The 17,736-nt window shown below is 43.7% G+C and overlaps 1 protein-coding gene across 1 annotated transcript in view; it reads right to left on the minus strand.

The window, feature by feature from the left end:
• Nucleotides 1–17,736, minus strand: part of immp2l (inner mitochondrial membrane peptidase subunit 2) — a 187,319-nt gene that overhangs the window by 141,235 nt on the left and 28,348 nt on the right. Inside the window, exon 3 of the mRNA XM_084018422.1 lies at nt 15,703–15,806. Coding sequence (XP_083874548.1) covers nt 15,703–15,806 — 104 coding nt within the window. The remainder of the gene's footprint in view (nt 1–15,702; nt 15,807–17,736) is intronic.

Below are 17,736 nucleotides of genomic sequence, written 5' to 3' on the forward strand. Positions count from 1 at the left end.
GTGGAACTGACTAAAGCACAGAGACTAGCACTGACCCGGAAAGTTGGAGCTCTTGGGTAATAGAGTTATCTCACTGTGACGGTCCGCTGTATGTTGGAGTGGAGATGAAGAGCAGTATTACAAATTGTTCCCTGTATGAAAGTCATATTTTGGCTACTGAAGTACAGATCCTTTTATTTAAATCGGTGACTTAATGTTTACAGGTATATTCATTTCAAACAGTGACTTTATGTTTTAAATATGTACATATTTCAAATATGTACATTTACTTTTGAAATAGTTCACCCCCTTTTATCCTATACCAGTCGTCAAGGCTAAGAAGCACTTTTGCATTTGAAAGTGTTACATTTTTTATTACATATGTAATTATTTTATGATACAATACACTTGAATGTGTCCAATACGTCAAGAGCAAACGTAATCCATGGCAAAATATGTTTCCCTCAACGCAGTTTGGTTGTGTGGGAACGTTATTTCTAGGAAAAAAGGTTGCCCACCAATAGCTGCATCAGATCAGTGTTGGGGACCTAACCGTTAGGACTACACAATGCGGCCTACAAAAGCCTACACATGCGGCCAGGACAAAGGAACAAAGGAGATAAACACTACAACCACCATTTTAGGGTCCCCTAAAATGGCAACGTCACACAACTGGTGCCCTATTGGCTGACAGTCTTCAGGTAACCACAGGGGGTCACCTGAAGACCGTAAGCTATATATATTCCGGTGCCGCCGGAGGAACGCCCTCTCTCCCTCGTAACTCGCGTTACACCAGGAGGTGAACATTACGTCTGCAGCGTTTTCCTTTGTCCTAGGCCGCAGTCTTTCCCCCAAACTCGCTGGACGAGCAACAGACTGTTTTACCCCTCTTTTTCTCTACTCGTTTTATTTTTCTTTTGTTTATCATTTTGGATCCCGAGGAGACCACCGCGACAGCGCGACTCTCCCGTTCCCCGCGGTAAGAAGAAAAACTTTCTTCATCCCAGCTGCCAGCAGAACGGATAACTCGACCCGTCTTTGTCTGAAATCAGCTGACTAAATCACCGAGCCCCACGATTGTTCCTCGTTCCCTGCAGAAGGAAGAATTACTAACGGTTTTCTTCAACCAATTGGATCCGGCGCTGAATGAGCGCCCACGAACTACCGTCCGTTGCCGGCGTCAAGGAACGCCATCACCGCACGGGACGGAACCCTCACATCGACGCATCTCACATCGACAAAAGTAAGAGGCTATTTGTCTGGGCAGAAGCAGAGATTCGATAGTGTAGGACATGCTTGTAATTCTTGTTAATGTGTTCTAAGTTCTGATCGCGGACTGCCGAGTCCGTTTGTTCATGTGCTGCTGTATTTGAATGCTGATCGTGTACCCACGCCGCTGGGTTGATTTCTGTAACAGTGTTTCGCCATATTCGCGAGCTCAGAAAGCCTCTACTATCAGTTAAAAGACCGGTCTCGCGGAATAAACGCCAGTTTATTCACGCGAGCCCGTGTGATAGCGGCATGCCTTTCTGAGCCACAGAATATCGCTTGCGCATTCTCTCTCTCTTTGTTTGTGTCCCGCTAACACACACAGACACATATACGCCGCACACACGTGTCCTAAGCCAGCTGTTCCCGGCGGACGCTAGGGACATAGCTACATCTGGTGGCTGCATACGGCCATCTCTCGCTCTCTCTCTCTCCCTCTCTCGCTACTCCATCGGACGTCAGTGGCTCCGCCTCTGAACGCTGTGAGGAATAGCTCCATCTGGTGGCCGCACATAGCCATCCCTCTCTCTCTCTCTCTCTCTCTCTCTCCCTCGACACACACGCACATGCACACGCACGCACGCACGTACACACATATGCACACACACACACTCCACGTGTGTCTCTCCTTCTGTTTAGCTTAGTTTTGTGTGTTAGGTAGTTAGGTAATAAGGCTTTGTTAATTGCAGTGTTATTGATTGTGATCATTATTACTGATTTTAATAAATCTTATTATATTATAACTAGCGGTCTCTTGTGCTTGTTGTGTATATGTCACTGGATAACAGCAGGTTGTGAAGGCTAGTGCTTGAATTTCACGCCCTTCTTAAGTGTTAGATTGTTTTTATGCTTCCATGCCAATGATCACGATGATTGTCATGTGAGTATAAAACCTTTATATTGAGACTGAATACAATTTTAGGTTATATTTTCCCTGATCCCAGGGTGGTGCCCCGTTTATTCATGATTATATCATGATAATATATTAAATATAATTAGTAATACCGATAATCATATTGATATTAATAATTAACTGTTGATAACCAAAGCTGCTCCTGCTACAACCCCAACATCAGTAAACACGTCGATGATGTGGTGTTCTTAAGGGCAGTTACAAATTACATATTTTCTCTGTCAAATCACAGAATCATGTTCTCTTATTTCCCACTGTATCCTTTAAGTATCACTGAAAAAATGTCCAGAGAAATTTGACATCACATGATTTGGACACTTCTTAGGACAAGATGTCATCCGATGAGTCAGTCTGACAGATGGGACATTTCACAATGGTTTTCAGAGGAACTGAGCTCCACCAGTCACGCAGGGATGTACATCACCATTTTACATTTTACGCTTAAAATCTTTGACGCCCCTACTCTGGCATCGTGTCAAAGTTGGAGCGTTAAACAAGGACCCGGCCTCACTTCCTGTTTGGAAAGAACCGAAGGGAATATAACGCTAAGGACCCAGCGGATGATATCTTCTTAAAGTTAAACTACGACTGTCACTTTCAGCTGTAGGTCACATCAGCTGTAACTCACCTTGTTTATAACTTGATGTCTGGTTTGTGTGCTCTCTCTGCAGGACAGTGTCAGCACTCAGCTAAATATTGTTTATGACGTGAACAGATGGCCGCTGGGACTCGCTCCAGCCATAAATGTATGACAGACTATGTTTTAGATATTTGACAGTTTTGCTTTTTTCAGAATGTAATTTTCCACTCCATAAAAAACAACAACAACCTTCAACGTAATAAACTGGTGATGCGGCTAGAACATACCAGCTGACCGAAGAGGTATTTGTGTTGTATCTGACCCGTTTTCAGAATATTTCTCCCGACAAGATCTCAGATATACAACACAAAACCATCAGCCAATTAATCAGTTATCAGTTTTTCCTGCTCCAAATAATCATAAAGCTCTACCATCAACCTGTAGGTAGGACCCTCAATGACAACGAGAGGCTAAGTCGGGACCCTTTCTGCTGTATGTCCATAGTGAGAGAATTCATATTTTTATCCTGTTTAAATCGTATGAGGAATTACACATACGGTGTTTGTCAACTTAAAAGATAATATTTAAAGTCCAGAAAGTCTGTTTGTCTTGGTATCATTTAGTTTGGTGTGAAATTGCTCAGTGAACTAGATCCGTCCTATCGTCACCAACACAGCCGTTAGCTTAGCTAGCTATCTGATTAACTTAACTAGTTCAATCACTAATGTAAGGTTATCTTACCTGATGTGTTTTTATCAGCCTAACCCAGGAAGAGAAAGAACAAGAGAGACCTGTTGTTATAGTAACATTACATCCTGGTACCTAACACACAGAGAGACCTGTTGTTATAGTAACATTACATCCTGGTACCCAACACACAGAGACCTGTTGTTATAGTAAGGTTACATCCTGGTACCCAACACACAGAGACCTGTTGTTATAGTAAGGTTACATCCTGGTACCCAACACACAGAGATACCTGTTGTTATAGTAACGTTACATCCTGGTACCCAACACACAGAGAGACCTGTTGTTATAGTAACGTTACATCCTGGTACCCAACACACAGAGAGACCTGTTGTTATAGTAACGTTACATCCTGGTACCCAACACACAGAGAGACCTGTTGTTATAGTAACGTTACATCCTGGTACCCAACACACAGGCAGTCCGTCCTTTTAATTAGCGAGGACCAGACGAATTGTCCTCACAATGCAGAAATGTCCTCATTATGATGGTGTATAGCTGAAATAGGTCCACACAATGATAGTAATAAAAACATACACATACTCAAACACTACAAATATGAATGTGTAGTTGGTAAACAACATTGATAAAGTGTCTGCTTTACTGTACAATGCCTCATTATTTACTAGCTAATTACCGACCAGGGAGGCTGTAAACTTTAACTGCACAAAAGGATGTGAATACTTCATTTCCTGGTCTGCCAAGCAGGAATCTGACCAGACATAAATGTATAAAACCAGCTGCCGTTCCACCCATCTCCTCGCTCACCGTCTTTTATGAAGCACGCCGCCATCTGATGCATGAAGGTAGATAAAACCGTGTGAGAAAATATTAGTGAACGTGTGAAGTAGTTTGATCACTTCGGTTCCTACTTAATTTAAAAAGGCCCAAACTAATGAAAACATGACATTATTGCTTTCAATGACTTATCTTCTAAATGTGGTCTCGTTTTTATCTACTTTTAAATGTCCTTTCACTTTTATTTTAATGCCTCTGTCTGCCTTGACGCATATTAAAATTGGCTTATGATAAAATATTAAGTTCCCGTGTACAGATCAATCAGTTAAGGCTGTACAGATCAATATTTTTATATTAACAAGCTTTAGTCTTTGGTCCACTCTCATCAGTGCAATTTACTCGCATGTTTGTCTCACAAGCTCTAAAATAAAGCCAGTGTACACTCATGAAGCAAACAGCTAAAAAGAGACAGATGTTTTCCTCCGGGGCTGGTGGAGACCAAAGCAGAGCTACAAGGAGAATATATATTGTTGTATAATCCATCAGGTGGATGCATCGCAAATCCATATGAATGTAGCTGCTTGATCTGTGAATGAGCTACTGTTTGCTAATACATTGGTCTTTACACAGTGACAATTTATGTTGCCGTGTCCCCAAGTGGACCTGAAAGGAGTCAACGGTACCCTGACTGCTGTTAGGTGCCAGGATGACATCCTCAGAGCGATTGTCAGACCTTACGCTGGGGCAGTGGGCCCTTGGATCCTCCTGGTGCAGTGGGTCCTGGGTTCCCCCTGGTGCAATGGGCCCTTGGGTGCTCCTGGTGCAGTGGGTCCTTGGGTCCTCTTGGTGCAGTGGGTCCGAGGTTCCTCGTGGTGCAGTGGGTCCTGGGTTCCCCCTGGTGCAGTGGGCCCTTGGTTCCTCCTGGTGCAGTGGGCCCTTGGATCCTCCTGGTGCAGTGGGTCCAAGGTTCCTCGTGGTGCAGTGGGCCCTTGGGTCCTCCTGGTGCAGTGGGCCCTTGGGTCCTCCTGGTGCAGTGGGTCCTGGGTTCCCCCTGGTGCAGTGGGCCCTTGGTTCCTCCTGGTGCAGTGGGCCCTTGGATCCTCCTGGTGAAGTGGGCCCTTGGGTCCTCCTGGTGCAGTGGGTCCTTGGGTCCTCCTGGTGCAGTGGGCCTGAGGTTCCTCGTGGTGCAGTGGGCCCTCCTGGTGCTGTGGGTCCTGGGTTCCCCCTGGTGCAGTGGCCCCTCGGGTCCTCCTGGTGCTGTGGGTCCTGGGTTCCCCCTGGTGCAGTGGGCCCTTGGATCCTCCTGGTGCAGTGGGTCCGAGGTTCCTCGTGGTGCAGTGGGTCCGAGGTTCCCCCTGGTGCAGTGGGCCCTTGGGTCCTCCTGGTGCAGTGGGTCCTGGGTTCCCCCTGGTGCAGTGGGCCCTTGGTTCCTCCTGGTGCAGTGGGCCCTTGGATCCTCCTGGTGAAGTGGGCCCTTGGGTCCTCCTGGTGCAGTGGGTCCTTGGGTCCTCCTGGTGCAGTGGGCCTGAGGTTCCTCGTGGTGCAGTGGGCCCTTGGGTCCTCCTGGTGCTGTGGGTCCTGGGTTCCCCCTGGTGCAGTGGCCCCTCGGGTCCTCCTGGTGCTGTGGGTCCTGGGTTCCCCCTGGTGCAGTGGGCCCTTGGGTCCTCCTGGTGCAGTGGGTCCTGGGGTACTCCTGGTGCAGTGGGCCCTTGGGTCCTCCTGGTGCAGTGGGTCCTGGGGTCCTCCTGGTGCAGTGGGTCCTGGGGTACTCCTGGTGCAGTGGGCCCTTGGGTCCTCCTGGTGCAGTGGGCCCTGGAGAAGCTTTGACAGGATGATTATTTTTGCTGTCACGATGTTCACTACGTCTGATTAGGAGTCAAACTTCACGTCTTTCGACTTGTGTGCCGTACAACTCCTCACGTTCACTATCATTCCTCTTTTGGTGACCAAAGACGACGTTTTCAAACTCATTGAGTGAAGGCAAGAAAAGAAAATTCTGTCAGGACATTGTGAGGCGTTCAAAATTCTGCTTTGGTTGTCTTTTATTATGTTACGCTAGACTTGGTTAAAACCAGAAACTCCTGAGGCGCCTGGTGCGTTGGTTATCAAGCTGATATTATGTAGTCTGATCCCAGTATAAGAGACTCAAGAGCCGAGACATTGCTTCTGTCCAACCATTCATTTCTGCATCAACAGCTCCCTGATGTTATCAGAGAACAGGGGTTACATGATAAGAAACCTCAAGATGTATTTTTTCATCAGAAGCGTAATCAGACAACCTGAAGAGTTCATCACCTTCTTTACCAGAATGCAACAACAATGCAATCTGTTATTTCAGCTACACCCTAAAATGAAAGAAACATAACTCACGCTTCCTCTCTCCTTATTCCTGCATTGTTTTGTCTTCATTTGCGTCATTTGCTTCTCAGTTTGTTCAGTTTGAGATGTTTTTAGAAACTCCACACGCTTTTTTATGTTTCCTCAACTGAACAGTTTGTACTTCATTTCCCACAAACAACAACTAAAGACGTGGTTTTGGCATCTGACCTGATCTCTGGAGACTTTAGAGGAGGTCTGTAGTCAAACAGGAGAAATGTTACAAGAACAAAGTCTTTGTAATTAACTCTCTTAACTCTTTCAAATTAACTGCTGAAGGGATGGAAACGCTCTCCTGCTCACTGGATGCCGTCATGGCTTCTCATATTGGATATTATCTTTAGCTCCTGATTTAGTTCTGAAACTTAAATCTGTCTGAGCTGTGGGTGTTGAAGATTACAGAGGTGAGAATGAAACCCACATCAGGGAAGCTTATTCTTTCTCTAATAATCATGTAATCACATAACATTCAAGGTTCGGCTTTGCTGCGTGAACCACGACAAGTCTACACAGCAGGTCGCTGTTTCTGTTCCGAACCATCTCAATCACTTTACTTAATATTCTATTGCATCACAGAAAGAACAAGTAAAGTTGTAGTGGAAAAGAACTTAAATAAGGCAGAAATCATAAGGTCCCCCTGCATAAATAACTATACTTAATTTAGTTCTTAAAACAGGCTCTATTTTCTCTTCTCTCCCATGATGGCTGGATAACTAGTTACTACATGTTAACTACACAGCTTGTCCAAGTCTCTCGTTGTGATATTTACGATTATCCCGATAATTCACCATCTATAACTTGCGTTATCCCATCCCTAGTATGAATGCTCAAAGATTACAGCTTGAATGAGCAACTAAATGGCGTTGGAATGAGCTTGATTACATAGGCCGCATAGAGCGAGCAGGAACTTCAATTATACCACGTTTCCCAAAGGTGAACCTAATTTTGGCTTTGTTGTATAAACTGATCTGTACGTAGTTATTTTATACCCAACCACGTTCCAAACCTAAAGCTAAGGTATCATCGACATGTTTATCATCAAATAGAATAAACACCGCTTTAAATGAATGGAGAAAGTTAGAGAAAAGCTAAGTGTCCTGTAGCTGTGTAGTTGGACTGACACTGGACAGGTTTATCAATGCATGGAAACACCAATTATGACTGTTGGGCCGATTAGAGTTAGATATAGATGACTGTTACTGAGTGGATTTTCTGTTTCCAGAGATGCACCGAGACTGCAGACAGCAGCTCGGAGCAACAGATGCTCAACAGCGACAGGACACTGCGATTGCTTTTTAAGGTTTCCATAGCTGTTAACGTTCTAATGAATATTGATAGACTGTGGAAATTCATTACGCCCCCCACTGTTGATCCGAGATGGCTGTCATCAAACCCTTTTCACACAAAAAAATACAAATAAAAAAAAGCCAGCGAGCCAGGAGCGGGGACATCTCTCCTGCCACCGATTTATACGGACTAGAAACACTTCCTCCCCATCCTCCAGGAAATGATGTTTTTGCAGAACCCTGTTCTGAGGCTGTTCTGTTCACAGCGGAACATAAAATCAATCAGGTCTGTAATGGTCTGCGTTGAGAGCATGACAAACACCCATGGCAGCATTAAGCTCTCTGTACACCCGCTCACAATCATTCCCCCGCCGGCAGCCGAACACCGACAACGAGAGGCGTTCTGTAAATAAGATATCCCTCCGTGGACTGGTGGATTCACGCTTTTTCTTTAAAATCACTGCCAATTACAAGCAGGAGCCCCCCCTAACCGTATCACATTTGAAATTTAAATCCGAGGCGATATTCCTGGCAGATGAACTATGCGGCTTTTCTGAGGGATTGGAACAAAAAAGGAAATCCCTGGCGATAAAGGCGAGTCGATACAGATCTGTTTCACGTGTGGAGGACTCGTGAAACAGTCGGCTATCGGTTGCTTTGAGGATAAACCACTCCTTCAGAAGGGCTGCCAGGTAAACGGGTGGCGTTAGGAGCGGAAGACAAACAGGCAGGGAGGGACAGAGCCCATAATGCCACGAGGACGTCGGGCTGAATCTAAATGTCGGAGTGTTTCTCCGCTCAGATGAACTTTTCACTACGTCCCTTCTATACTTAGCTCTACACACTTAGTGGCTGTCTAGCTGTGCAACGCCGCACTGCTGGATCATCCCTCCGCCAGAGGAAGGATGCAAGCGCTTCGCTTTAGGTCAAATTACCATTCAGAGCTGCACTCCTGCTCTCTGCCCTGAGAACATCTCTCTTCCCAGCGAAACACAACAGAATGTCACTAAGAGTGAGAGGCTGCCATCCCGGGGGAATTATGGATTTGTAGGTTTGTCCTCCTGTCAGCAGCCTGTGTACACCTCAGCTCTACACCAAACACCTTCACAGGGAAAAAACACGCAGCTGACAGTTTTGCGGGCACACAGCTCACAACGGCAGGCTAATCTGTCGCTTTCCTCATGTGGATTCTCACATTTGCGGTCCCAGGCGGCTGCAGCGTCTCCAGTTTGGAGAAAAGTGTGCGAGGACGAACACCGGAGCAGATTCAGGGCCGTGCCTCAGACAAGGTTTTACCTAACGAGGGGCGACCGTGTCCACAATGTCTCCCTGCCTCCATCGCAATGTTTTCCTAATTATTTTCGGCTCACAGCCGCCGTCGGTGACGTCGCTTCCAAAGGGCCGCACTGCACAGTCGGAGCAGCGCAGGTGCTTTAGTAATGAAAAGACAAAAACTCAACTGCCAGGTCAGCACACCTGTGCTTTAGCCTGAAGGCTCAGACATGCTTGTAGCTTCAAAAGACAGACTTTTGCAGGATGTGCAACAGATAAAACACATCATTGGGTGAAAGCTGTTCTGATACTAGAATCAGAAATGCCGTGGATACAACCCAAAATACCGGATCTGGTGTCTGAGGTTTATACACTGTTATACCAAGTTATCATATCATTCATCAGACCCTTCATGCCACAACAAAAAGAACAACAACATGTGTTACTTGCTACTGCACATGTTCAAACAAGTACTCTACCTGTGGTTACAGTGTGAAGACCAAATAGGTCCGAGGGGAGCACTTTAGCGTTAGCTGTTAGCAGCCAGGGGGCAACGCAGTGCTGTTGGCTAAAGAACGGAGCTAACAGCTAACGTAAATGGAGGTTGCATTAAGTTGTGATATGTTCATGCTATTCAGTAAACATGAGTAAGCTTAATTATTATGCCATATAATCTTGTAAAATCTAGTTTTTGGTGCAACACTTGAATGAAAATGTTCACATCATTATAAAAAAGATATTAGAGAGGGACTTGACTTCCTGGATCCAGATCTGTGCCCAGTCTTGGGGTATTGGAATCGTATCGTAAAACAACTTTTAGAAAGCTGAAATTCAGGACCATGGATGGATTGGGGGCAATGCATATGGAATACAGTGTTGTTGGACCTCTGACAGCTGTGTGAAATTGATGAAAATCAGTATAATAGGGGACCTTTAAGTTAGAAACATATTTTTACTCTTGCTTTTACCCCATGTTAAGACTATGCCCCCCCCCCCCCCCCCTTAAGCCCTCCCAAGCCCTCTCCTTTCCACTATTTCTGCCTCATCATTCAATCTCACTAACTACCATTTTTTATTCTTTATTTTTTATCCTAGTTTTCTCTTTTTTACTACAGGCTTTATTGCCTCATTCTACTGCTGTGTTACCCTTTTAGCCTTACTACTTATTATTTGAATGTTGTTCTTGTGTTTTTATTTTCATATTAATATTTAAGTTGTATTTATTTGCATTTCTAATCCCCTTTTATTCTATTTTTTCTATTGATCTTAACCGTGAGGTTTTTGAGTCTTTATATTTTTGTATTCCGCTGATTTATTTAATACTGTGAAGCACTTTGGGTCAACTGCTGTTGTTGTTAAGTGTGCTATATAAATACAAGTGACTTGACTTAACCCGATGGAAAATTGGCACAGTGTTCATGGCAAAGGCTTCCACAGGAAGCAATCTCACTTCATTTGAATGTAGTGGGGGACATGCACTATCATTTAGGCCTCGTTCAGATTGTATCCACATTGATTTTAAAAAGTCTGGACAGCCAAAGAAAACAAAAGAACAAACACATGAAATGTGATTATTGCAAATTGGATCCAAATTACATTTGGAGGTTGTTTGAAATCTGATTCCAATCAGATTTCCAGAGATTTGTCTGTTTCAAAATGTCCCAAGGACTTCATGTTCCCAGCAGTACTTTGTGGATGCCAAGTATGGACCTGTAATGCTTCCACGCAGCTACAGTTACTGACGTCTACATAGTTGCCACAGCAACCCTTGCTCATGGGTTGGTGATGTGTGGAATTTGAGGACAGTCTGTCTTAAAGTTTGTGAAACAATGCAGTCTGGATGTAGCTGCAGTGGAAACAGGCTGGAATCACACAAGAGAGTGAAAAGGTGGAGTTAACATGAGAGACTAAATATGCATTTATGGTGATACTGACTTATACACCAGGTACTGTGAGTGAGCAGATCAATGACAGGTGTGATATTCTGTGGTTTCTTCACTCGAGAGGGTGTTTTATAGCAGCGGTATGGAGAGATGGTAGCAGCAGCTGACATGCTTTTTTCTCGAGGTTGTGATTCATTATCTTTAGGGCCGGGACTCGATTAAAAAAATGCATCTAATTAATTAGAGGCTTTGTAATTAATTAATCGAAATTAATCACTTTTTAATCGCATATAAATTTGACCTGAGAACAGTGAGAAGTAATTTTTTTCACATGGATTTTTTGTATACCATTGAATAATGACTGAATACATAAGCTTAAGCAACAAAATATTGTTTATTTTTGTTCAACCAAGTCCAACAGACCAGTGCAATTTTTGCCATTATGTGTAGCAATAGCATCTGGTGGAGTGTGGGTTGGGTGTGGGTCCTTGTACTCGGAGTCGGGCTAATGTCCACGCTGCTACCACTCTAGCGTCCATGCTAGCTGCTATATGTTTTGCATTGAGGTGATACTTGAGGCTCAATGTGTTGCGGTGATATGCGGATTCCTTGTTGCATAGCTTTCACACAACCATGCTCTTATCGACGCTTCCATCCATTTTTTATACGTTTCCCATCCACGGGGCCAACCAAAACGGTCTCATCAGTTTCCCGTTCATGTTCACTGTGGTTTGTTGTTGTCTGAAGTCATGAATGCTAGTTGGTGCTCCTGTATAATCGGTCCGCCTGAAACTCATCCAGTGAGAAACGTTCGGCGGTGCAAAAATAAGTGCGATTAAAATGTGTAAATTTTTTTAACACGTTCATTTTTGTATAATTAACTAATCTTAATTAGCGCGTTAAAGTCCCGGCCCTAATTATCTTATTTTGTTTCTTCTGCTTGTTATTGGCTGTTTTTAGTGAGATTCATAGACACCGTTGGTTTGAAAACCTCACCAGTCCACTTCATTTTAACCCGGTAATGTTATGTTTCAATCAACTAAACTAATCTTGACTTAAGTGTTGACTTCTGCAGAACCGTGTCACCAAGATGAAAGTTTTACAGACAGTTATCTTGTTTCAGGGGGAAAAGCAACACATAGAAGAGAAAGGAAGGTCATCACATGTTAGCTCGATTCAAAAGTCAGTCTCTAAATCATTTTCTCAACTAAACCCCAATGACAATCTGGTGCTGGAAGTAATAATTACATTTACATTTAGGTCATTTAGCAGACGCTTTTGTCCAAAGCGACTTACAATAAGTACATTTGTCAAAAGAAGGAAACAAAGAAACCACAACGTATCATTGCCAATAAAGTAAGAGCTACAAATAGAACAAGTGTTAGGTTCTTTGTTGTTGTTTTTATTGTTGTTGTTTTTTTTTGGGGGGGGGGGGGGGGGTTTAGTGGGTCATGCTATGTAGAGTCGAGGTGAAGTCTGAACAGGTGAGTCTTGAGCCTTTTTCGGAAGATGGCAAGTGACTCTGCTGTCCTAACATTGGTCGGGAGTTCGTTCCACCACTGAGGCGCCAGAACAGAGAAGAGTCTGGACTTTGCTGAGCAACATTTGTTTGATTTCAGCGATGGTGGTACCAGCCGGCCAGCTGAAGTAGGAGGAGCGAAGTGCTCGCTTTGGGGCATGAGGTTTGACCAGTGTTTGAAGGTAGATGGGTGCCATTCCATTGATGGCCCTGAAGGCCAATGCCATCGTCTTGAATTGGATGCGTGCTGCAACAGGGAGCCAGTGGAGGTCACGGAGGAGGGGGGTCACATGGGAGAATTTGGGTAGATTGAAGACAAGGCGTGCTGCAGCGTTCTGGATACGCTGCAATGGTTTAATTGCAGAGGCCGGGAGTCCGGCCAGGAGAGAGTTGCAGTAGTCAAGGCGGGAGATGACCAGTGCTTGGACCAGGAGTTGCGTTGCATCCTTTGTGAGGAAGGTCCGAATCCTGCGGATATTGTAGAGGGCAAATCTGCAGGATCGGGCCACAGCAGTGATGTTGGGGGTGCAGGATAGTTGGTCATCGAGGATTACACCCAGGTTCTTTGCAGTTGACGACGGCAATACTGTGATGCCCTCGACAGTGACCGACAGGTCCATGCTAGGGCAGTCTTTCCCTGGGATGAAGAGGAGTTCGGTTTTATTACCCCGCATAGCAGAACTCATCCGTACAACGGCGTATTAGGGCCAAGGATGAAGAAAAAAAAAAAAACGGACCCGAGGGAGCGGGGTAATATTTCAAGTTTAAAAAGTGGCAAATTTACGAGAAAAAAGTTGCAATTTAAGAGTTTAAAAAGTGGCAAATTTTACGAGAAAAAAGTCGCAGATTTACGAATTTAAAAAGTGGCAAATTTACGAGAAAAAAGTCAGAAAAATTGTGTTTTGTTTTTTTTAAGAAACCTCAACACAACCACAGACGGCGATGCTAACAACCGGCATCTAGGGTAGCTAACTTCCTATGAATGTCGCTTTTATCTTGCTAATGAATCCATCCCAACGTGTGACAACACTTTTCTAAGGTCCTTAGGATGATGGCTGTTGATGGTTATTGTTGGTTAATTTTACATGGGCCAAATTGTCATCTTATGGGTGTTTGTTGATCGGGTGGTTTGGCTAAGCTAGCAGTAGGTCATAGAGGAAGTAAACACGTAGCTTGACCCGGATGTTTGCCGTGCAACAAGTGAAAGCTACCGCTAGCTTAGCCAATACACCGGATCAATAAACACAAATTTGCCACTTTTTAAACTCATAAATCTGCGACTTTTTTTTTCTAATAAATTTGGCACTTTAATCTCATAAATCTGCGACATTTTTCTTGAAATATTACCCCCCTCCCCCGGGTCCGTATTATTATTATTTTTTTCATACTTGGCCCTAATACGCCGTCGTACATCCGAGGTGTTCAGGGTGACCTTTCATGTAGAGAGGCTAAATCCCGCCTCCTCCCGTGTCCCCCATGGGAACTCATTTTGGAAGAAAAATGTATGGTAGTCAACGGTGAAAGATAAATTATTGTTTGTTTCAGTTTGTACCAGGAATTACGCAGATAATGTTGGTCAATTTAAAAGATCATTTTTCAAGTCAATTAATTGTCCCTTACCATAAATATCTTCTCCAAAAAATACATTTAAAAAGGGCCCATGTTGGCACATGAAGAAGTTTGTATTAGTTTGTAAACATGGTCATAGCAGAAATACAGAAGCACAGAACTGTTGTTGCTAAACTGCTCTGCTAATGTGCTATCAGATGCACAATCTGTGCAAAAATCTTCTTTTATAAAGGAAGCTTTGGTCAAAGACCTTCTCTGTAAAAAGTATATTTTGCTCAGATTTGAGTGTTCAGATGCTTTCAGTTTGCTAGTCAAAAGCTCCAACACCTCAGTTGAGTCTGATACAGATGTACAGCGCTGCCAGGAAACGGCTCCACAAAGAGGTTTCAATCCTCCAGAATCTCCGGCAGCGTGCTAGATGATGTTGACCAATAACAGCTCGGTATCCCCACTTGGCACCTCCTTATGTCCCCACATGTGAAGATAAAGGGTTGTGATTGACCCGTCTGAATCAAAGAGGGGCCGTTCTGCAGACATCTATGAATGTCTGGTATCACAACACTTCTTTCTCTTCAGTCTATTGAGTTCTACAAACGTCACTTTAGTCTATTGACTTCACTTCGACCGCAAGGTGAGAAGCTTGAAACCGACAAGCTGCAAGCTGCAGTGAGTCCTGACTTTACATTCAAACCAGTGTTGATTTGGATCCCACTGAAACGAATATGTTTGGTTTGTCACCATCTCTGCAGCTCCAGTGTCTCCGCTGACAGACAGCAAACAAATCCTGACAGATTTCTAAATATTCCACCAGCTTTGTTTACCGCAGTGTCACTTGTCACCAAGCATCAGAGGTTTGATTTACAAAAGCAAGATGGCGTCAAAATAACATGGAACGCATAAGAACTTACCTTTCCTCCAAAAAATGTGATTCTGGCTGTGAGTTTGAGTCATCTCGTTGGATGCTTGGAAATAATCACTGCCAGACCAACGGCTTGGTTTTGACAGCTTGACAGAAGAATTCTATCATTTATATCTGAATCCGTCATCTCGCAACAGCCATGAAAGTGAGCTTTCAGACGTCCTTTCAAAAGAGGACGATATCCCGTGTTGTTTACTTGTTGTTTGCCTGTCATGTTGTTTTGCACCTTGGCATTAGAGAAGTATGATTCATTGTGTTCATCTGGACTTGAGTGACACGTTTAAATCCATTTCAGATGGCTTCTCTAAGACTGAAGAATGGTTTATAGATTGCAAGATAGACAAAATAATAAATAATAATTATTATTATTATTATTATTATTATTATTATTATTATATATGAACATGGTTGTTGCTTTGCCTCTCTCATGCTCACTCTATCCCAATCAAGGACGGATCTACACAAATGAAGATAAAAACTTACTCTCATATAGATTTGTCGATGGCGGGTAACAGTGTAGTGATGTGTGAAATAAACCTTATTTTGTAAAAGATACAAGTGTCAAAAGAAATAATAAGATGTTTTAAAAGTACTTGTTTTTAAGTCATTTTTGGAGTCATTATATAACTTTGTAAAGAAATAAGTTACTCACATGACGGAGACGATGTCACCTCGTTGCACCTCGTAGTTCCTCACACTCCAACGGTTCAGCAGGACGACGTCACAATCAGACCCCCCGTCTGGGTTCAGGGAGGGCTGCACACACACACACACACACACACACACACACAGAAATACAGTTTATTTCAAGCAATATACACACACTCATCACATAAGACTCACACATAAGACTGTCTACACAAACACACACAGTAAGCACAAACACACATGAAGGAGTCAGTGGACTGTGGATTAGAGCTGAAGTAAACGGTCAAAATATAGTTTGGTAAAAATGTCAACAACACAAACACACACACGTACAGGAGGTCTGGATGTCTGTAGCCACGGTAACGCCCGTGAGGCTGTAGTCTTCATCACACACACCAATAAACCAGAGGATGATGGTGAAGATCTATAATGTCACACGCCTGAACAACAGCAGAGCTAAATGTCAAACAGCCAACCATGAAGGAGCAGCAGTCAACCAGCTGGTTTTACATATGAGCTGTCAAATAAATCCTACACACTGGATGGACGGTATAGAGACTTCTTTACATGTAGGCACTGTATATAACTGTGGTAGTCATTGTGTTTCTTACTTTTTCTTTCTACATTTAGTTTATCTTTTACTTCCATTTCTGTCAAATACATTGTGACGGACGCAAACAATCGTAGTGTAAGTCATTGTTTCTTTACGTATAATAAAGCTGATTTTGATATTGTTAAAAAAGCTGTTAACTAATGTCAAAAAGACAAAGACATAATTCCAAGGCTTTGCTGTGGTTGGATGTTGGGCCGACCATGCTTCTTTGAATCAACAACGACAGATAATACGCACATTATATACACATATTTGTTGTTGATTTGTTTTCATTGTGTGTAAGAAATTGAAGTGCACTCTGCAAATGGAGCTGTGAAAATCATGTAGACGAGTGTAGAAACAGCTGATTGTTACTGTGAGGAATGAGGGCCAAAACTTGGATTTATATGACAAAAATGTTTATTGAGTTTCTCCACTCCTCTTCAGCACCAGGGACAGCTCCTCATCCACACACAACACACAGCGCTGTCCATGAAACACCAGCACAATAACAATCACATCGAGGCCAATCATGCTGCCCTTTCTCTATAGATACATAAATTGCTTAAAACAGAGGGGCAAATATACAACTGAGCAGAACATGGCCATGTTTTTACATGTGAAGTGGGAGGAAGGCAGGAAGGGCACCACGTTCTGTTAATCCAGGTCACCAGATAGTAACATGTATATTATTGCCTCTTGGACTGTGCAGTGTCCTCTTCTTTGGGCTTTTCAGCTCTAATTCTTTTAAAGATGAGCTCTCTGAAGAAGGTTTGCAGTTGGTCAACAACACCAATTCCTAGGCCAAAATGTAGATTTACTTTCTTTTCAGAATAAAATCTCAAAGTCGTGGTAATTGAATAGAAAGGCTATTTTGATGTTCCACCATGGGGAAGGAAGACTAACACTGGTGCCCATCCTCAGCAGCTGTGCAATAAGGGTGGACCTCGGGAACGGGGACGAGGCTCATAACCAGAGGGGACTGAGCCTTTGCTGGTGGCTGCCCCTCGGTTCTGACATGGCCTACCTTTGCACATTAGATCTGCCCAGACCCTAGAGGCTTTTAAATCCTTAGTGAAGACATCCCTTTTCTCCCTGGCTTTTCATTCTGGCCGGGCCAGGCACCCCTTGTACTGTGGTTTTATGTGTTATCTTGTATTGTATTATGTTTTACTACTACTATTTATTGTCCTGTACAGCACTTCGGTCGAACGTGCTCTATAAATAAAGATTGAGTTGAGTTGAGACAGACATGGTGCTGTTCTCAGAGACACGAGTGGTCAGGCTGAGGAGCCCTGGGAGTAGGGTTGTCACAAGAACCGATACTTCGGTACCAATTCGATGCCGACACGAAAAAAATAATTCGATACTTGCTTTTTTCTGGTATCGTCAGAACCGAATATACAACTTTTCACTCGGCGAGCCGTGTCGATTCTTGGCGGAACT

Source organism: Eutrigla gurnardus (assembly GCF_963514095.1).
Source record: "Eutrigla gurnardus genome assembly, chromosome: 9".
In the NCBI taxonomy this organism is placed as follows: Eukaryota; Metazoa; Chordata; class Actinopteri; order Perciformes; family Triglidae; genus Eutrigla; species Eutrigla gurnardus.